At 36.8% G+C, this 25,416-nt stretch overlaps 1 protein-coding gene across 1 annotated transcript; it reads right to left on the minus strand.

Moving 5' to 3' along the window:
- Positions 1-409: 409 nt before the first annotated feature.
- Positions 410-25,002, minus strand: LOC307147153 (transient receptor potential cation channel subfamily M member 4-like). The gene is made up of 28 exons (XM_079851649.1): positions 24,789-25,002; positions 23,862-23,923; positions 23,612-23,789; positions 21,692-21,872; positions 20,477-20,646; positions 16,531-16,699; positions 16,023-16,087; positions 15,706-15,939; positions 15,495-15,597; positions 15,245-15,366; positions 12,884-13,120; positions 12,098-12,199; positions 11,843-11,971; positions 10,682-10,811; positions 10,446-10,591; positions 10,235-10,347; positions 8,384-8,488; positions 8,243-8,289; positions 7,850-8,085; positions 6,736-6,851; positions 4,853-4,985; positions 3,487-3,661; positions 3,218-3,383; positions 2,939-3,120; positions 2,477-2,609; positions 1,640-1,712; positions 1,457-1,550; positions 410-486 (listed from the first exon to the last, which is right to left on the minus strand). Exons 1-28 carry the CDS (start codon positions 24,843-24,845, stop codon positions 458-460), a joined length of 3,687 nt encoding a protein of 1,228 aa, XP_079707775.1. The 5' UTR covers positions 24,846-25,002; the 3' UTR covers positions 410-457.
- Positions 25,003-25,416: the final 414 nt, after the last annotated feature.

Genomic DNA, 25,416 nt, shown 5'->3' on the forward strand with positions numbered 1-25,416 from the left:
ATAAGTTCTAATATGCTTTGTTTGTTCCCACTGAAGCTTTTAAGCCATGTCGCTTTCTTCTAAAAAATGTTATAGCTCTGAAAAATCAGATTCTACGAATACATTCACCTTGACCTTTAAAAAAATAACTGCATTTACAGACAATAAAACTATTATTTGATTAATCTATGAATGTAACATGATGACATAACTGACCTTTCAGTGTACAGTAAGTTCAAGGACATTCTGTGCCCTGTTCTCTTACTCCAGTCATTCCCACAATCAATGGAAAACGAGGACAGGTCATTTGGGAGTACTAAAGTTGAAAGAGCAGGATGAACCATGGAAAGGCCAGGATGACCAATTTAAAAATGGAAACCAAAACAATGAGGGTAGTTTTTGACAAGTCATCACCCCTCCTTTAACTGGCTTCTTGCTGTATGTGTCCGTGAGAGTGAGAGAGAGAAGAGAAGGCTCTTCATTTCTCAAGGGAGGCTGAAACAACAGCTGATGACGAAAAGATGAATGTGACAACATCAGTACATGTTGGAAATTAAAATGTCTTCTAATTGTCAGCCAATGGCAAATACATCCACTAAAGCTGTGGTTCTCAACTGGTTTGATTGGACAATTTGCTTGGACATTTTTTGACATCAATAACATCCTTCATTTATTAATTGTATAAAAGTTACAATTAATTGTATTTTACACTGCATTATTTCCAGACAGAAGTTTATAGCATTTTACAAGTAATGCTCCAAAATAAAAGCTTTATTATTAGAAATGTTAAAGGCTTGAGAGTTTAAAATGTTTGAAAGTGAGGACAATTAAGACATAAATATTAGTATTATAACTTTGTGTAAAATAGAAATTATGATGTTTTTATTTTACAACTTACAACAGCAATATATTTCATACATTTTTATTTTACAACTTACAACAGCAATATATTTCATACATTTTTACAATTAGAGTTCAAACTAATAACATTTTAAATTGCAATATGACAAAATATTATATAGTATTATAAAATATGTTATTATTATTATTATTATTATTATTATTATTATTATTATTATATCATTATTATTATTATTATTATTTTTTTTTTTTACTTTTTTTTTTTTATAATTTAAGAATTTAAAACAATCCAAATAAAACACTTGGGGTACTAAAAAAGATTCAATATTTTATCATTGTAATTTCATATCATGTGACCATTAACCAAATCAGAGAACCGTAAACATGAGTTGTTAAATTATTGAAGTACTACCTTCAAATCTCTCTTTGGGTGCTTTAAGTAAATTATTTTAAGAGTAAGACTAACAAAAATGTTTCGAAGCGCCTTATTTAAATGATAATTTCTTCTTCTTATTATTATTATTATTTTTTTTTTTTTTTACATGCTATCCTTGATGCTATTATTTTTAAATTCTGACCCACCAGTTGAGAAACACAGCGACACAAGCAGTTGTACCTTTGCGTGTCGGGTGTGCTTTAGTGCCCTTCGCCGTACTGCTTTGAGACATAGCTTCCATAATCCACTGAAGAGAAGATGTACAGAACTCCATCTGCATATAGATGAGTATTCCTCTTTGAACAACAGCTTCTACAGTCTATATACAGTGCAATACAGATAACACACATCATATGTCTTTACCTCTGATTCTAATGTTCGCAGTCTGCGGTCAACATCTCTGATCTCGCCAACCTGTTTGAGAACACCATCCACCCTGAAACATGCACAAAACATCAACATTTCACATTAATCTGAGGTAAATAGGTTTACAATCCCATCTGTCCCAATGGAAAAGAAGTAGCGACATGTTTTTTGACATACACCTGAGCAGAGGTGTAAAGTCCAGGGGTCAGAAAGTAAAAGTTCTGCCATATGTTTATTCCACCCATGAACTCAGCCAGTTGATTTCAAATTGCTAATTAGCAAATCCAGGAGATTGGAACAAAATACTGAGGAGGACTTTACTTTCTGAACCTGGACTTTACATCTCTGTTCCTGAGTGAAATGGATTATCAAAAAAGAAAAAAAATGTAGGGCCGGGAGTTGGTTCTATTCATCCGCTGTTGATTGGATGTTGAGATGTGGGCATGGCACTCAAAAGTGTATCAGCTGTGTATGAGCTTGACAAATTCACCGGAGGATCCAGTCATTTTAATAGCAATATGCGTGATCTGAAAATTCATGTGAGGGCAAAAAAGCTTCCAACACACTGAATTGCAGGTTTGACCAACAGAAAGCTGCTCGTTTTGAAACTGACTTCTGTGTGAACACAGCATCATAGATCACTTCACTACTGACAATGAACAGCGATTTTTGATCTGCAAAATTTCACCTATGTGACAGCATCTTAAGATCTATAACATATTTTCTTGATATTTTCCACCCTCTCTTTATCCACTTTGTTAAATACTAGTGAGAAAGTTGTAAGAGTATGTCTATATAACAGTAAAATGTGATTTTTCATGCAGATTGACTCACTTAGCACTCATGCGTTTCAGCCTCTCAGAGTCGGTCCCTTTTTGTTTTTTGCTCTCGAAAGCCAGGAAGTTCTCCTTCTGCAAGGCCTCCCATTTCACCAGCTTGTTAGCCTCTCTACCCCACAATTCAAGTGCTATTAAAAAGAGACAAATTCATAAAATGTTTACATGACGTCATATTTTTTTAAATCTGCTTTTTGAACTAGAATCATTGGGTGTGTTCACACTAGGCATGTTTAGTTTGATTAAAAAGCACTTCCTGGCATTGTTTGGTTGCAAAATATACATCAAAAAAAATATTTAAAAAAATGTATCCAGTCTTAAAAATGACAGTGTGAGCGAACCAGGACTAAATGTATCATTTTCTTTTTTGGTTCGGACCAAAAGAACCAAGAGAACTGAACTACAAGTGTGAACACACCCTAACATACCAAATTTACCCAAAATGTTTACTATAATTTACCAAAATGTTGGATTTTGGTGGATGGCACTTTGCGGAGGTTTCTTTTGATAAAGAGGTTGATGTGAGATAGGATGATGAAGGGTGGAGCGAGATTTGGACGAGAATGATACTCCACTATTAGATTATAGCGCTGAAACTTCCAGTATGTGTCACTGCGCTCCTGAACCTTAGAGAATGTATAGCTGCACAAACAGACACAAGGAGAAGAGAAATACATGGATGGATGGGTCATTTGATGGCTACACACACCAGATGGATGAATGAACAGAAAAAGAATACCTGAATGTGGCAATGAGCAGGTTGACAAGTAGGATGTTGGTGACCAGTAGGAAGATGACCAGCAAAATGACCACAAGCCAGTTGTGGCTGGTGTCTCTACATGGCTCTTTCCCTTCATCAATCAATGTGATATTATCGGTGCAGTCCCTATCCCAATACTTGCCAGCTTAACACACACAAATATACAATATAGTCAGTGGATGCAAACAAAAACTTGCAAAATATTATTAATTGAAAAAAAGTGAAGTGTAAATCAGAAGTGAGCATACTGTCTATTTCTTCCACAGGAATCTGTCCAAATATGTGCAAATATGGTCTGTACAATACTCTACGAAACGCTCTAGTAGGGCTTGGATCGTATGTATATAGCAGAGCTTGATTGGCCACTCCATACGCACTCAGCCACACCGCCAGAAAGAATAAGAAGAAGAACGCATCCTTTATCTGTGGTTCAAAAACATTCATACAAAATAGAAAGAGAATATATAAGTGGATATAATGGTCTCCGGCATTTTTCAAGTACTGAAATGTTTTATTTAATTGTATTTATTCGTTTTATTTACTTTTTACATCTGGAATATGTTCGACACACAATGGGATTTAAGTATCTAAAGAAGTCAATAAATACATTTATTGAACAAAATTAAAGGAGAACTCGGCAACTCTAGCGAACTCTAGTCACTTCTTCGCTGATTTTCCCTTTTGTTGTCGCATGTTTTCCCCACGAGCTCCCCCTACAGCTGTGGGGGGGCGTATATTTCACAACACGGTCGTAAAAAACTCACTTGCGGCGGCCTCCTCCCCCTCTCTACCGCTGCTCATGTGCATTTTTTTGGGGTTTTGATCGGAGCAAGCCAACTGTATCGTGTGGAGCTATGTCTACCGAGGTGGGTAATCTGGTAATACATCATACATGCGTGTGTGTTTATGTCGAATTGCCGTAAAGCAATTAGTGTTTCGCGCTCGTTCTCATTCTCGTTCTTGTTCTCGCTTCTCACGAGACTTCCAATCTTCTAAATTTCTATCTTGCCGGGACGGTAGTCCCCAAGTTGCAAGGTTGGTTTTCCGCCTGGGAACGCTGGGGGGTGCGGGGAAAGTCACCAATATCACCAGAACAGGTTGTTTAACCATCCAAATGATTTCTAGACAGTTTTATTAAGTTAAAAAAGTTACCAAGTTCTCCTTTAATGATCGATTAACCCATTTTCAACAATAGCTTTTATCCCTCAATTCCTAATATCAAACAAAAATCATGGTAACACTTTATATTAAGGTACACATATTCACTATTAACTTGCATATTACTAGCACATTATTATATAAAAACTCTGTTAATGGTCTATTAGTTGTAGAATAAGGTCATACTGGATAAGGCATTAATATGTGCTTTATAAGTATGAATGAACAGCCAATATGCTAGTATATATGCATGCTAATAAGCTAGAAGTTAATAGTGAATATGTGTACCTTAATATTTAAGTGTTACCAAAAATTTTAACCGAGCTGTAAAGTTTTAAAAGTCTATCGTCCTTCTACCTCTTTAGGCAGAACCAATGTTTGTATTGAGGGAGGGTTCAAACTGAACGCTTAATTTTTACTAAACTTAGAACTACAACGTCTTTCTGTTTGTCTCACCATTTTGACAAGTATGATGATTTTGGGACCCAGCTGTCTGTGAACAGCGAAAATGTGAATGAGTCGGAGCGTGAAGACCATGTAGTCAATACACAGTATACCACGTCCCATGCTGTATGACGAACTGAACATCCTAAGACAGACACAAAGGCACACATATACAGATGATTACACAAAAATGTAGTAGAATGCACACAGGTATGATGAATATTTAGTAAACGATAACTGCTAAATTGTGAGACCATAGCCTGCTACTAGAGCCTGCAATACTTGAAAAGACTTAAAGGAGAACTCCGGTCAATTTTAACATTGAGCTCATTTCTTTGTACATTTGGAGTGCTGTCAATACAGAGAACAACGACAAAAATCGGTGTTGCCTACACCGAGTTATTCTATTTTTAAAATTTGCACCCTGTTGACTTCAATGGGGCAAGTACTAGCTGCTTTTAGCCTCTTAACATCCTTGATGTGTCATTACAAGTGCACAGAAAATGTGAGTGATTCCTTCTGAGTGAACACGAGTGGATCTGACTGCAGTAGATGTGAAAGATATGTATAAAAATTATGTTATTTAAGCCAGCGCAAATACCTTTGTTTACATCCTGTTTTTCGGTTGAAGTCCAAAGTAGTCGATTGCCGAGTTCACGCGCATAGGTTTAGTTACCTATGATCACGCGCGTGAACTCGGCAATCGACTACTTTGGACTTCAACCGAAAAACAGGATGTAAACAGGTATTTGCGCTGGCTTAAATAACATCATTTTTATACATATCTTTCACATCTACTGCAGTCAGATCCACTCGTGTTCACTCAGAAGGAATCACTCACATTTTCTGTGCACTTGTAATGACACATCAAGGATGTTAAGAGGCTAAAAGCAGGTTTAGTACTTGCCCCATTGAAGTCAACAGGGTGCAAATTTTAAAAATAGAATAACTCGGTGTAGGCAACACCGATTTTTGTAGTTGTTCTCTGTATTGACAGCACTCCAAATGTACAATAAAATTAGCTCAATGTTAAAATTGACCGGAGTTCTCCTTTAATGTATCAATTTTTTAAAATATAAAGGGGAAAAGTATGTGTGTAATATATATATATATATATATATATATATATATATATATATATATATATATATATATATTTTACATGTTAAAATATATTGAAATAGAAAAGTTATTTTAAAAGTTTATTTTTAATATATATATATATATATATATATTAAAAATAAACTTTTAAAATAACTTTTCTATCTTTTCTATTTCAATATATTTTAACATGTAATTTATTCCTGTGATCAAAGCTGAATTTTCAGCATCGTTACTCCAGTCTTCAGTGTCACATGATCCTTCAGAAATCATTCTAAAATGTGACCCTGGACCACAAAACCAGTCACAAGTCACAAAGTTGATTAGATAAGATTTCCATTGGTGCATGGTGTGTTAGGATAGGACAATATTTGACAGAGATACAACTATTTGAAAATCTGGAATCTGAGGGTGCAAAAAAATTGAAATATTGTGAAAATCGCCTTTAAAGTTCTACATTTATGTTCGCGATTTTGCTGCATCCACTCACAATTTTTTTGTTTTTTATATATTTAAGGTAGGAAATTTACAAAATATTTTCATGGAACATGATCTTTACTTAATATCCTAATGATTTTTTGGCATAAAAAAAAAAATCTATAATTTTGACCCATATAATGTATTGTTGACTATTGCCACAAATATACCTGTGCTACTTGTGACTGTTTTGTGATACAGGGTCACATATGCTGATTTGCTGCTCAAGAAACATTTTTTATTTTTAGCGGTGTTAAATACTTTTTTGCTGCTTAATATTTTTCATGAAAACTTGCAGGACTGTCAAGGGCCATTACCTGCAGCACAAACCAGCAATGAAGAGGGAGATGGCAAGAACATCACACTTATTCCACACATCCTGAGCATACAGCATCAAACTCTGAGTAAAAGTCTTACTGCCCACAATGAACGCCTGGGAATGAAAGACAGGAGAAAGTAGAATAAATGGATGGATTAATCATTATACTCAACTGAAAAACTCTTTCTCATTTCTTTGTATCACTTGCAGTGTTGGGGAAAGTTACTTTTAAATATTATATTACATTATATTATGCAATATTGCGTTACTCCCTAAAAAAGTTACTAATTGCATTACTTAGTTAGGCTACTTATGAAAAGTAATGCTTTTAATTATTAAATGTATTTATTAAAAACAATTACTTTTGCGTTACTTTTTCTCACCTGGGCTCAGCTCGCTTGTTTGTTTTTAAATAACAACAAAAAAGGTTCTATTAAAGTAAAGGCCCTTTTACACCAGAAGTCAAATGAATGGCCTCAGGCTGAAGGAAATGCAAATTCAAGCCTGTACAGTAGAGGCTCTCAAACCTTTCAGCTGTGCTGCCCATTCTGGATCACAGGATTGAAAAAAAAAACAAAGAAACATAAACGTGATCTTTAACTAAAATAATTTTTGCTGATTTGTATGGTGGAATTGGATCATCAAAGGTCAGTAGCAAAGACATTGGTTAATAAAGTGATATTAAATACAAAAAGTATATTTGTGTTATTTAACATTTAATTATTGCAGGTTTGCGTAGTTTTCCGAGTTTGCATTTCCTTGTTTTATTCGATTAGAACAGTACTGTATGTGAGTATATCTGTAGTCTAGAACTACAACAACATGTACTATGAAACTCAAAAACTATAGTATCATGTTTACACTGCGCACAAAAAGCCTCTGCATTTACCCAACATGTAGGCAAGAGACCTGTCACTCAATAAATGGGAAAACAAAAGTAAATTTAATTATTTATTTGAAAAAATAACTTTGTTGTAAATTTAAAAGTAACGCATTATTTACTAGTTACTTGAAAGAAGTAATCTGATTACGTAACTGGCATTAGTTGTAATGCGTTACCCCCCAACACTGATCACTTGTAAGCCGATTTTTGCACTCGTGTCGGCACTTACCTCTCGAATCTCCTCACACACGATAGTGAAAACCCAGAAATACAGCACATACTCCGAAGGGGCAGGACCATGAGGGGGAGGTGGCTTGAAGTCAACCAATAGCACGTAGGCGTACAGAAACAGGAACAGGAAGTACATCAGAACGTTGCCGATAAATGAAGTGACAGGAGCGTACCAGTACTGCCTCCAGCGGGAAACCAGAAATGGCTGCTTAGGTTTGCCGTGTGCAAGAGTACCTGTAACAGGAAGGAAGAACCAGGGAAAAGTAATAAGGGCAACAAATTTCGGTCAACCCGATCAAATTAAAAGACCAAAAAAAGACAATTAATGAACAAATCTCTGTGAAAATTCAATTGTTTATTAGCCCATGGGTTTCAAACTGAACAGTCAAACCTTTTGTTGGTCGTCTGATATTATTTGAGTCCTCTTGCTCGGCTTCACTGGTAAATATCATAAGAAGATCACAGATGAAGGTATGTTTGTCTACAAAGATCTTATATTTAAGCATGATGTATTAAATAAAAGCTAATTTACTGGTGTTTGATGTCATTGAAGGAGAAGACAGTTTCTGTGTAGTGACAGTCTGTTGCTGAGGGTGGAGGTACCATCACCGATTTGCCTTCCGCGTGATCCTCTTTCCTGTGAGAAATAAAAATTTCGGTCATTCTATTAAGCAATACATTTCAAATGTTAAACTCACAGCTTGTAAAAATGGAAGTATTAGTTAATTATTCACTATTAGTTACTGACTTCCACGTCACTGTGTGATGTACTGCTAATTCATTAAGACATTTTCCAGGTGTTACTTCATTTGTTTCTTTTCTGAAATTAAAACAAAATGTTTTCTTGGGAGAGTTGTACAGTACCTGTCATGTTTGGAGACATTAAACAAAAAATAAAATAAAAATTGAAAGAAGTCTCTTCTTCTCACCAAGGCTGCATTTATTTAAACAAAAATACATCAGATATATTGTGAAATATTATTACCAATTAAAAGAACTGTTTATTCTATGTCTATTCTAAAATGTAATTTATTCCTGTGATGCAAAGCTGAATTTTCAGCATCATTACTCCAGTCTTTAGTGTCACGTGATCTTTCAGAAATCATTCTAATTTGTTGATTTGATGCTCGGATAACATTTCTTATCAATGTTGTTATTATCAATGTTGAAAACAGTTGTGCTGCTTGACATTTTTGTGGAAACGGTGATGTTTTTTTCAGAATTATTTGATACACAGTTAAATTAACAGCATTTATTTGCATTTGTATTTATTACATTTATTTAATATTTAATAACATATTTTATAACATTATACATGTCTTCACTGTCACTTTTGAAATAAATGCAGCCTTGGTGAGCATAACAGACTAGAAAAAAAAAGGTTGTTCAGGTCTTTTTTGACCCAGATGGGAGCTAAAAACCTTAAAAATGTAATCTTCAAGTTTGTTCAATTTTTTTAAATATTTAACAGACCTGTGCTAGCATCAACTAACAATGAGCAGCTGTATTTTTTATTAACTAACATTAACAAATAATAAATACTGATGATCTGAATTAAAATGATCATTGTTAAAGGTGCTCTAAGCGATGTTGGGTGAAGTCACTTCTTGTTGACATTCGAAGTATTGTCAAACAAAACGGAGGCTAGCTCGACCCTCCCTCCTCCTCATCCCATCCCCTCCCCCTCCCTTCCGTGCTTCCTGAAACAGTCATGAACGCCAGACTGGATTAACCCACCTGACCAGCAAAAACACAGCCACCTGAATGTCGGATTGGAAGCCCTTCTGCCGGCGGAGTTCTCGCCACCTTTCGAAGGCTTTTCCGATGTAAATTCGGGACTTCGCGCGTTCCTTCTCCCTTTCCCTCTTCTTTGCTATTTGTTCATCGGAACGTCGTCTCTTTGGTCGTGTGTCGGCCATATCAAAATTCAAGAGAATGTAATTCTAACGTTAGTCATTGTCGTTTGTCTAGGACATCTCTCCTCTAGCTAACTTCCCTCTTCATGCTTCTCTCTCCTCCACTCCCCACACACCCCTTCATGTGCACGTGCACTAACCCCCCACCCCCAAATCATTCTTGTCGGTTATTGGCTGGAACACTGTTTGTTATGTTTCGTGGTCCAGGTTGGCCCAGTTTGTTTTTGTTGCCGTTTGTGGAGCCTGGGCTGTCTACAGAGGCCGTGTTTTTTACAGTGTGTTCAGGGGACAGGCAGCTAGCGGATAGTGAGGAGATATTTGTTGTATGTGACAAAAAATGTTTCAGCCTAAAAAACGTGTGACATCGCTTAGAGCACCTATAAAATTAGTTAATGTATTAACTAATGTTCACTAATGCGACCTTATTGTAAAGTGTTAACCGAAAGTTACATAGTTGACGTACTGACCTGAATTTGATGAGGTTGGTGTAGCAGAGAGGAGGAATGACCATAGTGAGTGCAAGTTTCCAGAGCTCAGTTCCTCTTTCCATCTTACCCCACCAGATCTCAGACAGCATCGACTAAAAAAAAAGAGACTCTTTAAGAAAAATAAAAGAAAAAAACACTTACCAAAACCAAACAAACAATGTTATTAATGACTGTTTGCATGTCAAAAGACCTGTACTCCATCGTGGCTGAAGAAAACACGGGCGTCAGCAGCCATGGCCATCTTTAGACAGGTGGCGTCACCCCACATTTTAGACTTGCGAATCAGTAGCTTATAGGAATCACTTGCTTTGGTTTGGTAGCACATGCTAAACACATCTGTTGAAAAATGCCAGGGAAGAAAACAGAGGGTTTTATCACTAGAACGTTTATAGGATGCCAAAAACTGAATATTTTCACCCATCATACCGTGAGCCATATTCTCAAACTTCTGGGCCAAATCCTTAATGGAAAGCTTGGCCTCTGTCTCAATCCCCTGTTTAGACAGCTCCCTCAACAGTTTACATCCTCCCAGAGCCGTCAGTACCGACTCGCCGCACTGAGAGAGAACAGCAGTACAGATCAGAGGGATGCTGTGCAGAGCATTTCCTTTTATACATTTCACTTTTTATATATGGCTGACAAATAAGGATTCCTAAAAGGAATTAAGGAAAAAAGGAACTAAAATTGGTCATTTTAAATGCTAAAAGTAAATTTAGGCATTATACATATACAAATACATAAATACAAATTAATTTGTATTGAGCTGTTCTCAATACACATTGTTTCAAAGCATTACAGAAAATTATGTTACTGTTTCCAATATTTTAATATCTTCATGCCACATACCGGTAGTTGCATTTAGAAGATTAGAGCTTGGTGATAATATAGTTAATCTAGCAATAATACAGCGATAACTTTTGGAAACATTTGCAAATTTTAGAGCAATCAAGCAGTTTCTTTTGCTATACATAATGTATTTATTTTGCTATACATTATATTTTCTTTTGTGTATATTGCTGTATGTATACGGATAACGTTGGACATACTTTTATATCCAACTTTATATAAAGAGCTGGGTGATAAATTACATTTTAAGATTAAATAAAAGTCAAGCAGTATATATAGTATAAATAGTTTTGTGTGAGTGTACCGTATTAATGCAGGTAAAGTTAAAAATAAAAAAAGTCAAGCAGTTGAGGTTTATTAAAAAATATATCCCTTTACGAGTATAAGTGTAGTATAGTGTATAGTGTATAGTATAGTGTAGAGTATAGTGTATGTATGTTGATAAAGTTGGATAAAATACAAATCAAACTTTATATGGAGAACTGTGCGAAAATACAATTTGCATTTTGCGACAATATATATATATATATAAATCACACACCCAAGATGTGTGATATTCATTTTGAGGTTTGCTAAAGATCTTACTTTGACATTTAATAAATTTGGTTGAATATGAACTTTAAGTGAGTTTTCAAAGACAGCACATGTAATCTAAATATAAAACAATTAAATATCCAATATGACTAATAATGACAGAACATAAAATCGATAAAAATTGATAATTCATCAGAAGCATGTTACCATTTCCCAGCAGAAGATGGCCATCTCACTCCAGTTCTGCAGCACTGCCCAGATGAAGAGACATAACCACGCGTGCTGACACTGCTTCTTCCGATAGACACACTCCCCCTGCAGGACCTGGCATGCTTTCTGAAGGGTGGTTTTTAAAGACATTTTATTTTTGGGGACTGAGCAGAAATGGAAGAGTGGGGAAAAAAATGAATTTTCAGACTAGACAGGTCTAAATTCTAAGGTACTAGGTACTAAGTCTGGTACCTTAAAAGCTTTTCTTTTGGTAGAATAAGTGTCCACTATTAGTACAGACTTGTAGAAGGGCTGGCATACATCTCCTAACAGATACTCCAGCAGTTGGGACACCTGGGATGAGAAATCGGTGAAATTTACAACAGCGCATACTCAAAGTTTTCAGTCATATGACTAGAGGACAAAACATCTAAAGAGCTGCAGCACAGGCCTGTCAATTTTGCAACAGTTTCGATCCACAAACATTTACCTCTCAAAAGAAGAAAAACAAAGATATGTGAACAAACTAAAAGTTTTGGGCACTTATGATCCATATACAGCCCCCATCACAGTATTTCATTAAAAAACAGTGAGACATTCTACAATGCTTAACGTAAAAATCGCTTAATATACTTAGTGATTTTAAAAGATCAGATTCGGCATACATCTTATTGATGATGTATTATTTTTACAAGCAAGCAGATAAGCCCAGAATATGAACACAATAAATTTCATGTTATGAGTTAACTTTATAATAGTTTTCAAAGGGAAAACCCTTAACATGAAACTTTACATGTTTCGTTCATATTATGGGTTCATCTGCTTGCCTGTAAAGAGTATTTTTATCAATAAGGAGGTGTATACTGGATTTGGTCTTTTAATATCACCGTTTTAGCATACAAGTACAAAACTGGTAAGAATAACTTGCGAGTAGCAAGGGAAATCCTACAGTAGTTATGCCCCCCAGTGGGTGTTACTATAGAGGGGTAATACACTAATTAATCTGCCGACATTTGTCCAATAATTTTCAGATCTCACCTCATAAATGCTAATGCTGTATTTCTTATCATTGCTGGACTCGTTCTTGCGCTCCTTCAGCATATTCTGCAGCAGTTTGCCGACCTGGCTGTTGTCAGGGATGGAGTTGTAAAGATCTTCCAGTTTTTCGTAAGTCAGGTAGCTCAAAATGTTCAGGCCATGATCAATGAAGAGACGCACAAACTGGGGTTTATTGTTCATCAGCGCGTCAGTCATGGAATCTTTCAGATCATCGTACTGCATGTGCCAGGAAAGAAATACCAGGTTATCACCACATACCAGAAAAACTGCTCACCAAGACTGCATTTATATGTCTTATTGTAAAATATTATTACTATTTAAAGGGGTCCTATTATGCTTTTTCACTTTTTTAACTTTAGTTAGTGTGTAATGTTGCTGTTTGAGCATAAAAAAAGATCTGCAAGGTTACAAAGCTAAAAGTCCACTCCAAAGGGAGATATTTTATTTAACAGAATCCACTTTCCAAGAACTACAACGAACGACTCGTTTGGACTAGAACGCGTTTTTCCGGGCTTTGTGAAGTCAGAATGTTCCTCATTTAAATAATCCCCACCCTCCGAATACGCAGAAAAGCGGACAAGGCCTGGTTGAGCTGTGTTAGAGAAGACAGTGCGGTCGCGGTCAAAGAGTTTTTTTTGTTTTTTTTAAACTCATTATTATATATAATGTTGACAAACTTAGAGTGGATAAAATTGATTTTAACCACAGCTCCTGAACATTATAACCCCAATGTTTATCTGTTATCCCACAAGTTACAGAGTACAATGCAGGCTACGCACAAAAGCTTCTCCTCAAATGGAGCAGTTTCCACTTTGTCAGGACAATCTGTTGTTTGTGGATCACAACATTTAAGTATGTCTTATTATTCTTGAGTTTTCTATTAACAGTTCCAATGCCAGTTACAGTTACAATGTTGTTGCCTCGATGTAAACAAAAGGCAAAGCTGTTTGCTCCGCTCACCCTCTAGCCAACATAAGTGTTGATATAGACTGGCGCTTTTCCATTACAGATTTGCGCAAAACTTTTGCGATTTTTTCTAAATGTCGATTAAAAACTATTGCGAAATGATGGTGTTTCCATTAACCGATGTTATGTGCCTAAAACGTCATTTTTTCCTCTTGCGATAAGTCATTCCAACAATCATGGCAACAGATGTTGGTAGGTTTATACCAACCATCGCATTAGCCATTATTTTCAATCGAAGTATGTGTGTTATCCAAGCATTAATGATAAGGAAAGCCCCTTATATTTGTGAGGGGCACATATGAGGTGTTTCTCCCTCATATCTGCTTCAAGCTCTTGATTGTGGCATTTCTTTGTTTTACAATCCAGTATTCCTGTAATTCTTTTGTCTTTTATGAGTTTAATAAAGAACACTGTCTCGTCTTCTGTCCAAACATACCGCGCCATCTATGTAAGGTGACCTGTAAATGCGCAAAAACTGTTTCCATTGCAGTTTTGCAAAATATTCCTTTTTCGAATTGCCTGGAAAACCACCTCATGCGAGCGGAAAAACTTTTTTTGCGATAAATGGGAGTTTTTGCAAAATTGACGTGTTTCCATTCGCAATTTCAATTTGCGCAATTTGAAGTGGAATGGAAACGCGGCTAGTGTTTACTGTAGCTTTTGTAAGGTTATTACGCCCCTTAGGAAAATTAGCCATGGTTTTGTTATCGATTACTTTTTGTGTTACCATAGTTTTCTGACAAGTATCATGATTAAATGATGTATAACTTTGCCTCTAAAATGTATATAAAACATTTTTTTTTTAAAACATACCACTCTGAAGGCATGAAAGCATATTCTTTTACACCCCAAAAAGGTCATAAAAGGACCCCTTTAAAATAACTGTTTTCTATTTGAATATATTTTAAAAGGTCATTTTTAATCCTGTGATCAAAGCTGGATTTTCAGCATCATTACTCCAGTCTTCAGTGTCACATGATCCTTCAGAAATCATTCTAATATGATGATTTGCTGCTCAAGAAAACACTTCATATTATAATGACTGTTGAAAACAGCTATGCTGAATATGTATTTACTGTAACTTTTGATCAATTTAACGTGTTTTTTGTCTTGTTTTAAAATCTTTCTTTAAAAAAGAAACAAATTTGAACAGTAGTGTATTTAAACATTTTATCCCTCCTTTATATATTAAAAATGTTGCTACTTTATCCAAATTGACTTGAGGTATACCTGTAATCAGTTCAAGTATTCTCTGGAAATCAAACTGACTCTGGCTTTTCGAGAGCCCTGCTGTACTGTTTAAAGTACAGGAGCACTCAACAGCTAGCCCTTGTTTAAAAGCTCATTTACAGTATATTTCCCACAATCCTCTACCTTCCAGTCGATGTTTCCATTGAAGAGTTCACTCTTGGCAATGTCCACTCTGTTCCATGTTACAGCAAGCCTCAACTCATCAGTATAGGGATTAGAACTGCCCATAGCATGTTTTTTACTCGCTAACACACACACACAAAGAGAGAGAGAGAGCAAAAATGTTATATTTAATGAATAGGTCCACTGTAGACCGAAGGGGTTCCAAGTTGAAGAGATGCAGAAACACTGTAATAAACAGTTTAAAGTTTACCTTTAACAAGGACTTTAAGCATCACAGTGTCAAAATCATCCGCTCCTTCCTGTTCTGTGTTATAAATGCAGATGAGGTCTTTGTTTTGGTAGATGCTTAAAACCTTTCAGGTACCAGCCAAGCAACAACAAGAAGAAAAAACAGCACTAAAAAAACAATTCATTTTTAGTATTTTGATGTTATATGATCGAGTAAAGAGTGTAACATTCACCCTGTCAACTTGTTTGTCCATCTCCAGGTCTGAAGGAAAGTATATCTTTAGTTTCTCAGCCAATCGTTCTCTAAGCTCCATGTTGGGAGTGCCTTCCTCCTTCTCTGCTCCTCCAGTTGAGGGCATCGGAGCAGATTGCACATTCTCCACGATGTCACACACAAGATTGGCAAGCCCCCCCGAACCAGCCAAGACCAACCAGGGCATGGAATTCCTCAGAGAGATATCTAATGCCTGAAATGAAGAAACATTGCAAGAGAGAATTAAGAGATAGGACTGAGGATGTTGTGCATGTAATTAAACTGGAATCTGCTCACCTCCAGCATGGAAGCTTCTCCAGATATCAGCATATTCAGAACAGGAATGTCAATACTTGCACTGCCTGCACATGAGATTGTGTTTTTTAGCAACTGCATTCAAGTATATACATTAATGAATTAATTTTCATTGATTATCATTAAAATTTCAGTTCTCTGAATCGCTGAACTCTTACTAATGTCATACTTTGTCAAAATGAACCCTCACATGACCTTCTACGAACACTTTCTGAATGGTTAAACTAAAAGTTTGGTATTCTCTTGTAATACACCCAAAATAGCCATTAGGTGGCCAAAAATCTAAGCCTCCCTTGTTCAAACCAAGTATTTGCTAGATACCGTGTTGCACTCCTGTTCAATGAAATAACTGCAATGAAACCATATTATGTAAACTCATCTCTACATCAGTAATATTCTATTAAACATAAGTATCTCGTGAACATCAAGTTCAATGCCGTAAAGCACGTAAGCATGTAAAATGCCCTAAAAGCAGCATTTTATTTTGTACCTGTGCGTTGACGTGAAATGTAATCCTCCAGACGGGCTCTGAAGGCGCCCTCACCACCTTTACGCCCTATGGTCCCGTCATCCACCAGAAGGAATGCCTTGTAATTATTATCCAGATGGCAAGAGTCCCGTGCTCCGTTTTTGACTAAATACTTTGCAGGGAAACTTCCCTAAGAGAAAGAATGAGACACTGTTGTTCTGAAAGACCATATGCAAATGCAGTGTGGAATGGTAGTTTATCTTCAAATTGGGAAATTGTATACACCAACTGCTCTATGCAGTACATAGCATGTGGACTTATTGGTACCCCTGGAAATTTGTATGAATAAAATATCTCTGAAGAATATATCATCTTTACACATTTTTAGCACACCAGGGTGACTAGGAGCATGAAATTGTCGAGCCATGAAGAGTATAAATATGAGGTAACACAAAGGCCAAATTCCATAGATCATACATCACAATGATTAAAAAAAATTAAATAGAAGAATAACTAGTTCAGTTATGAAATTCTAGAGGGCACAGGCTTTTAGGTCCTTTACTGGCAATCTGAAAGCAATCACACTATTGCCACATTGGCACAAGCTGATTGGCCCCTGCTGATCCTGCAGCCAATAAGATTGCTTGCTCAATGTTTAAATAGTCTGGTTCAGTGTTTGTTATAAGTTAGTCCTGCATCGCCCTATCAGAGTCCCTCTGAAAAACTCCACCTCCCCCAGCTCCACCTGCCTAGATCTGCTACGGGACTTATGCATGTCTATTTATGCAGTAGCAGCAGCAGCATATCTTACATGCTCACAGCAGCGTGTCTGTGTATCTGTTAGCAGTAGCAAGTCCATACTTACTCAGCAGCAGCAGTGTAGCAGATCTAGTCCGCCAAGACCAAATGCATCAACATTGCCAGATTCAATAACATGCTAAAACTTTTCCAGGATTTGTCAGCCAGCCAGCTGAAGTAGCTGATGCTCTCAATAATTATTTCATTGATTCAGTAGAAAATATCATCAAGTGTTTTTCTTCTGAATATAAGAACACTCCTTGTCAAGCCGAACAAACAGAGCCAGCTTTCAACATAGAATATATCACTGAGGCAGATGTTTTGAGAGTGATTAGATCTCTGAGGCCATCTCGAGCGAAAGATGTCATTGGAATGAACACTGTTATGTTGAAAGAGCTCTCTGAATCATTAGTATACCCAATTACGAAAATTGTTAATCTTTCAATTGCTCAGGGATTGTTCCCAAATGTGTGGAAGTTGGCTGCAGTCTTTCCTGTATTTAAAGGAGGTGATCGTTTGTCCATCTGCAACTACAGACCTATTAGTATCCTGCCGGTGGTTTGCAAGGTGGCCGAAAAACTTGTCTTAGAACAAATGATAAATCATTTAAATACCAGTTCCTATTCTTTACATCCATATCAATTCGGCTTCCGTATTAATCATTCAACAGAAACAGCCAATTGCTATTTCGTTGACAAAGTCAAGTCACAGTTGGATCGAGGAGGGGTTGTTGGTGCTGTTTTTCTAGATTTAAAAAAAGCGTTTGACACCATTAATCATGGAGTTCTTCTATCTAAATTACATATTATAATTTTTTTTTTTTTTTTTCTTCTAAACAGGCACTATCAAATGGGTAGAATCTTATTTAACACATCGAACTCAGTTCGTAAGAGTTAGGAATCATCGATCAGGTGTTATTGCCTTGTCTGCAGGTGTCCCACAGGGCTCTATTTTGGGTCCACTTTTATTTTCTTTGTATGTAAATGATTTGCCAAATGTTTGTCCTAATGCCAACATCCAAATGTATGCAGATGACACAGTAATCTTTGTACATGCTAACAGTGCTGCACAAGCTGCTGATCTGCTATCAAACTCAATGCAAAAGATTACAGAATGGTTCAATCACAACTGCCTTCAACTAAATTTATCCAAAACTGTATGTATGTTTTTTAGTAAATCTAAAAGCCGCTGTGTAGAACCTGATGTAGTCGTAGCAGGAGAGAGATTACAAGTCGTCTCAGATTTTAAATACCTTGGAGTATATATAGATAACAATCTTACTTTTAAATTACACATTAAGAAGGTTTGTAATCGCATTAAGTACAACCTGGCAAATTTTAGATATGTCCGTAGCTGCATGTCAAAAAGGGCCGCTATGATGTTCATGCATTCAATGATTTTATCTCATATAACCTATTGTTTGACAACCTGGTCACAAGCTAGCAACACTTCTCTCAAACCACTACTCTCCCTATATAAGAAAACCATTAAAGTACTTGATAGGAAATCTATATATTATCATCACTGTCATGTTTTAAAAAAATATAATCTATTGAATTTCGAAAACTTGATTATATATGCAGATCTCTGTCTTGTGTACAAAATTTTGCATGGACTGGCTCCTCCTGTATTGTGCCAGTTTGTGAGAACAGCGCCAAATGCTTGCAGATCTACAAGGAGTGCAGCAAGAGGTGACTGCATTGTCCCGTTTAGGAAGAGTGCACTTGGTCAAACAGCTTTTTCAGTCAGGGCTGCTCGTGAATGGAACCTCATTCCAATTCACATTAGGAATTTTAAAACGTACGCTTCTTTTAAAATTAACTTAAAGAAGTGGCTAACAGGTAGTCAGGACTGTCAACATTACATTTGACATGAAATCTTGTTGCTCCCCTGTCTTCTCTGTCCTGTCTGTTTTGTTTGTTTGTGCTTCTTGTGCTATGCCGATGAGGTTGGCTGGCTCTAACATGTATGTGATATTTTAATCCTTTTGTTTACTTTTTTTTTTTTTTTTAGGTGTGACATCTTAAGATCTGTCCAGGGACAGCAGATGTAAAATAGCCTTTGGGCTAATTCTGGCACTCTGTACATTTAATTATGTATTATTAGTGTGCATTGTCCCTGTTAAATAAACCTGAAAGAAATAAATAAATAGACTGAAATGTAGTTCTGATGTGCAGCAAAAGATTGTTGAACTTCACAAAATAAAATAAAAGTGACTGTAAGAAAATAGCTAAAGGATTGAAAATTCATATTCACAACATCAGAGCAATAATTAAGTTCCAAAACAGGAGATGTTATGACTCTGTCTGGAAGAGAACGCGTGTCTACATTGTCTTATACAAGTAAGGAGGATAGTTTGGGTGGCCAAAGACTTTTCAAGGATCACAGCTGGAAAATTGTAGAAATTAGTTGAGTATTGGGGTCAGAAAACCTTAAAAAAATAAAATAATTCACAAGTTGTTTGAGAAAGGAAAAATCCTCTGCTCTCATCCAAAAACAAGCTCCAGCATATTCAGTTGCCAGACACGACTGGAACAAAAAGAGTTTTTTGGCAGCAAACCCACCAGATGGGTTTGGTGCACACATGCATAAAATGGTACCCCCATGTGTACAATTAAATAATAAATATACTGCTGTGAGCCTATTTTACTTCCAGAGGATCTGGACATCTCTTTGAGATACATGGCATCATGGATTCAATCAAATACCAACAGATAAAAAAATCTGACTTCAAAATCTGACTGCCTCTTATAGAAATCTTATAATGGGCCATGGTTGGATCTTCCATCAAGACAATGATCCAAGACAAACATCAAAACCAACACAAAAAATGGGTCACTGATCACTGATCTCATCAGGTGTTCTTCAACTTCACCAGGATTTATAGGAGAAGAGCTGTTATCTTGGCAAAAGGAGGTTGCAAAAAGTATTGAATAAAAGGCTGCCAATAATTATGGCTAATGTGTATTGGAGAAAAACACTTCATAATGAGATGTCCCCCACATTTTCCAATTGTTTTACTTCAATGAAAGGTTCGATTTTTGTGATTTTTTTTAAAAAGAGATCAAAAGGATTAATGCAGATTTTTCTTCACCGGCTTCTTTGTTCATTCTTTGTTAGGGTGCCAATGATTCTGACCAGGACTGTTTATTTTTTGAAGTTGCATTACCTCAGGGTTGACGAGCTGTTCCCGATTCTTCACCAGGCCCCAGGGAGCGATGCCAATAAGTACCACTTTACTGAGAGTGACAGAAGACGTTGCAGTGGCATAATCTTTCACAGCTTGTCCTACACACCTTCCGAGGCCTTCCATCAGCCCTCCAGCTATGATCCACGCACCTATATGTAATGCATAAGGTGTTTGTAAGCCACATACAAAATCTACTTTTTTTATTTAATTGATGATATTTATTAGTCATAATTCTTATGAATTATTATATTTTATTGTTTTATATATATATTTTTGCTGCTTTTCAGTGATTTTTACGTAAAGATTTTGTTTTACCTGTCACAGACCCAAACATTTTAAAAATATGAATTACGTAATATTTCACGAGTTCACACGTACATGAAATCAGATGTAGTATTTTAAGCGTATTTGGCATGCTGTCCGGGGGAGGGCTCCGAGCTCGGAATTTGGCCCGAACCCAGAGCACTTCCCCTTTTTACTGGGATAGAAAACCAGCCGAGAGTGATGTGATGGAGTGGTGGAGGGATGCTGTGAAACTTGACATGAGACAGAGGTGAGGAAAGGCTTTATTTATACCGGCTTCCTCTTGTGCTGATTGGTTGATTACCTGAACGTGCACCTCCCGAACTTTGTTACATAAAACTTCATTTAGTTATTTATATTAATTATTATTATGATTATTATTATTATATTTCCATTAAATTGCTTTGTGCATATATTTTTAGTGAAAGTAAAAGTTGAAGTAGTTTTCTTTTTTTTACTATATACACACAGGGAAGAACTTGCTGGGCGACTTTCCAGACATACACCAGGTTGATGAAATAAATTCTGCAGGAATTTATGGGTCTTTAATAACTTGCAGTTACTCTAGACATGAATGTATGATTCATATTCATACTTCTTGCATCTTGTCAGTTTACAATAGAAGGCAGAGTGGAAGTTTGCTCAAATCACTGTGGTCATGCAATTTTCGGTTGCACATCGATCATTTCAGGTATGACATTTACGAACAAAGAGTCGCAAGGCAAACCTTTTCACAAATCACAGTCTGGCAGTAAATCACAACTTCTACTCCGATATCACAACTTTAACACCGTTGTGAAAGTAGCATAATGCAAACCTTTGTATAGCATGGAAATGTATGAAAAACATGAAAACATATGAATAATATTAAGTGCGGAGAGAAGACGATACCTGTACTCTGTGCAGCTTTAACCAGCCCATGCCTCAGCACCTCTCGCACCCAGGTCTTGACCTCTGACTTTTTCTCACCACCAACCACTGACACCACCAGGTTGGGCTGCGGCAGTTTCCAATGCTCCCTCATGATATTGAAGACCCTGGAAGAATCAGCGGTGCTGGAGAGACGCAAAAACTGGGATAAAGAGAAGGGGATTGAGATCAAAACGGGAATCAATGGCAAGAAGCAGCTGTAAGTTACAGAAACAAGCTACTGATTTGTTAAATGTGGTTATTTCTTCAACTTTGGGCAATTTTTATGACCCAGGGGTTGATTGATATTAAATCTTTTTGTAATATGAAGACCAAATTTAGGGTCCGTTTACATGAAAATGATGTACCAAAAATGGAAAAGTTTTTCCTTTGCATTTTTCATGTAGATCTCCGCTTTGCCATGCCCTGTGGCAATCCCTGCTGGACCCTTGAAAGTTACATCAACTTTGTGCTGTGGACGAATGGATCTGTGTTCACAGTGGGCAAACCAGAGGATAACAGCAGCCTTGTCCAGACACACCTCACAGACGTCACGCAACCAATTAAACACTTTTAACATAATCTTCTTCGTCATCGTCTGCATCTACAACTATGTGTGACAATTCTTTCTGTGTGGAGATTGTATGTTCTCTCTGTGTTGACGTTGGTTTCCCCCAAAATCCAAAGATATACAGGACAGATGAATTGGCGAATTGGAGAATTGGAGACTAAGTTTGCCTATAGGTGTGAGTGTGAATATGAATGTGTGTGTGTGTGTGTGTGTCCCCTCGACCCTACACATGACAAGTGCTTTGGACGGATTAATGGATGGAAGGATGGATGGGCTACTCTTCTTTCCTCACCAATGTGTCTTCCTTGATCCATGTTTCCAAACAAAATCATTCTGAAGCCATCACGATTTACCAAAAGATGACTGAAAAAAAAAATACTACTGTAATAGAGACCAAAAATAGGACACCTGGGTTGGCTTTCAGATGAAATTACAATTAGTTGTGTTTGTATTAATTATTATTTAATTTCATTGTAAATATTGTAGCGACAATTTACCATCTTGTCACTAGTTAGAGGTGTTTGTAGGGCTATCTGACGCGTGGTTCCAAACAAATACACTTCCAGTCCAATACTGCATTTATCTTCTTTATTTTGGCTCAGTTCTGATGCTCAAACACATTGCACTCAATAGTTAGCATGTCCTTACATGATTCATGATCCTCACGGTCAAAAACTGTTTGCTTCCCCATTACACCTGACGTCTCTTGCTCTCTGATTATCTATATACCTTAAACCCATACTCCACCCAGTGTTCTCCAGTGGAACTACAACAGACATTTGAGAGCATAATGGCTCTTACAAATACTCTGCAAAGATTTTATATTTCAATATAATTCCTGTAAAAATGCACAGAGTTTGCCATCATTCTATCATTCTGATTTGAATGTGCTTATATCAGTTTTGAAAGTAGTGTGTTAGCATTCAAAAATGTGCAGAGAATATATAGTGTTTGACAAAAGTGTTCATGGATTTTAGGAAATGCAATGAAAAATTATTCACAGTTTGGTTTGCATAGACTTCTGTTTCACTGAATGTGTGAATCGTTTTGAAATGTGCCTTCATTACTGACCAAAGCTTGTTAGCAATTGAAAAAACTGTAAGTGAAAATGATTTATGCAAGTTATGATGTAGTTTTAGACATCACTTGCAGCGGAAGCGCAGGTGACTTAGCGTGCAAGTCTGAGCCAGCCACTATTGGAAAGTTGGTTTGCTTGTTTACCAAAGTGTATTCTCTATAATCTCTATTTTCCATGTGATCCAGATCACTAATATCTATAACTTTAGAGTTAATACAGCTCATATACAGCCTATCCACAAAGAGATACTCACATAGCTGTGTCTCTTGCCGGCCCCAGCAAACTCCAGCTCTCCATAGGCGTCTGTGGGGTGTTCGGAGGAGTGCTGTGTGCTGTCCCAGTGACTGACCATGGCTGTGCTGAAGTTATCACCCAGGGCCGCTGAGGGGTGTGTGTCTCGCGTGGACCCACACTGACACAGACCACCATTGCTATAAAACAACAGACGGATCAGAAGGAATCTAACAAGACATACTGGATACTCACCAAGTCAGACATCTTACCTGAAAGAGTCCTCCACAAATGTCGTGCACACTCTCTTTTTAAAGAAATTTGGAATCCAGCTCTAAAATAAAAAAATTTAAAAAAATTTAATGAATGCACTAAAAACATGACAGCTAGTACAACAGAGGTTTTGGACTTACGGTGACAATGTCACTAAGTTAGCAAGATCAAGCTAGTATATCAAGCTGATCATGTGATCTATTGAGGGAAAAATACTGAGTGCAATTTCAAAGCTTGTAACACTTTATCTTATCTAATGGTTTTGCGCAAGGAAGGTCAGAATGAGAAAATCACAAAGCTGGGGTATCATTAGATCCCCACCCATCCCTTTCATCAGGAAAGCAAGACAGACCAGTTTAGCCATTAAGGCGCTTCATCACTGATTTAGATCATATGAACTGGGTTTTATGTTTAGTTTCCCCAATGCAACTTTGATTGAAATGATAATGTTTGATTTAATGATAATTTAGATTAACCTTAGGTTGCTACAGTGTGACTGTAAATCAGACTAACTTCAATAAAATACTTGTTGTTCATTTAAAAGATACAGCAAATGTAACTGCACTGTAATACATGAACACTGCAGTTAGTAAAGTGAGGTCATACGACAGAAGACGCACATGACAACCCCCCCCCCCACACACACACACACACACCACACACACACACACACACACACACACGCACAGTCTTGTTTTAACCCATGGTATGTTGTTGTTTTGAGGAACTCCCTGAAGTCCTGTTGCATAGCCAACACTGAATCTTAACGACACGAATGCTTTAAAATACTGAATCTTTAAGAGCATAATATATGACAAGCAAACAGCAAAAGCGTGTTTGTAACGACGATACAAAATCAAATGCAAAAAAAAAAAGCGCTTCTGTTGTAGCCTTAGACGCTGTAATCAACTTTCTGACAGACCTACCAGATCTGTTTTCGGCATCACGGCGACTCCACCTTGTTCAATGTCCCTTTCATTCATCTTGGTTTGTTTATGGACTTTATAAAGTCGCTGTTAGTTTGTAGTAAGTTGACTTCAGAGCGCTCTGCAGAAGCGCGTAATCTCCATTCGGTGAGAGGAAGTCCGGGATCACTCGAGACTGTCGGGTTACCTGTGAAAACAGGTGGAACCAGCGCTCGCGCAGGGTGTGGCTACAGAGGAGATGGTGGATGTGTGTGTGTGTGTGTGTGTGTGTGTGTGTGTGTGTGTGTGTGAAAAACGAGACAGTAGGCTACATGTGAGACGAGAGCATTATGCTCATTTATGCTTGAATCAAAATCCGGTTTATTGTTCGTTACACAAAGGATTTGTCTAATCACCGTCAACAAAATACCAGGTTATAATTGTTATGTGCTTATTATGTTATGGATAATTCAAGATAATTGGAACATTTAGATAATTTGAGTTATCTCAGTGCCAAAAAAGTGTCCTAATTTACCTGATGTAGGCTACAACGGAACTAAAATGCCATTTGATCTGGTGGCAATCTTGTTTTTCTTTTATAAATATAAAAATGTTATAAATTGTATATTTTATAAAAATTGTGAGAAAT

This window comes from Squalius cephalus (genome assembly GCF_949319135.1).
Source record: "Squalius cephalus genome assembly, chromosome: 19".
Lineage (NCBI taxonomy): Eukaryota > Metazoa > Chordata > Actinopteri > Cypriniformes > Leuciscidae > Squalius > Squalius cephalus.

What these genes read in the sequence shown, in the direction of transcription:
- LOC307147153 (XM_079851649.1), bottom strand. Translation starts at nt 24,845, where the DNA reads ATGAATGAAAGGGACATTGAACAAGGTGGAGTCGCCGTGATGCCGAAA. An exon ending in TAAAGCTGCACAGAGTACAG is followed by an intron (nt 20,647 to 21,691) that starts GTATCGTCTTCT and finishes CATTACATATAG; the next exon opens with GTGCGTGGATCATAGCTGGA. An exon ending in ACCAACCTCATCAAATTCAG is followed by an intron (nt 8,489 to 10,234) that starts GTCAGTACGTCA and finishes TATTTCTCACAG; the next exon opens with GAAAGAGGATCACGCGGAAG.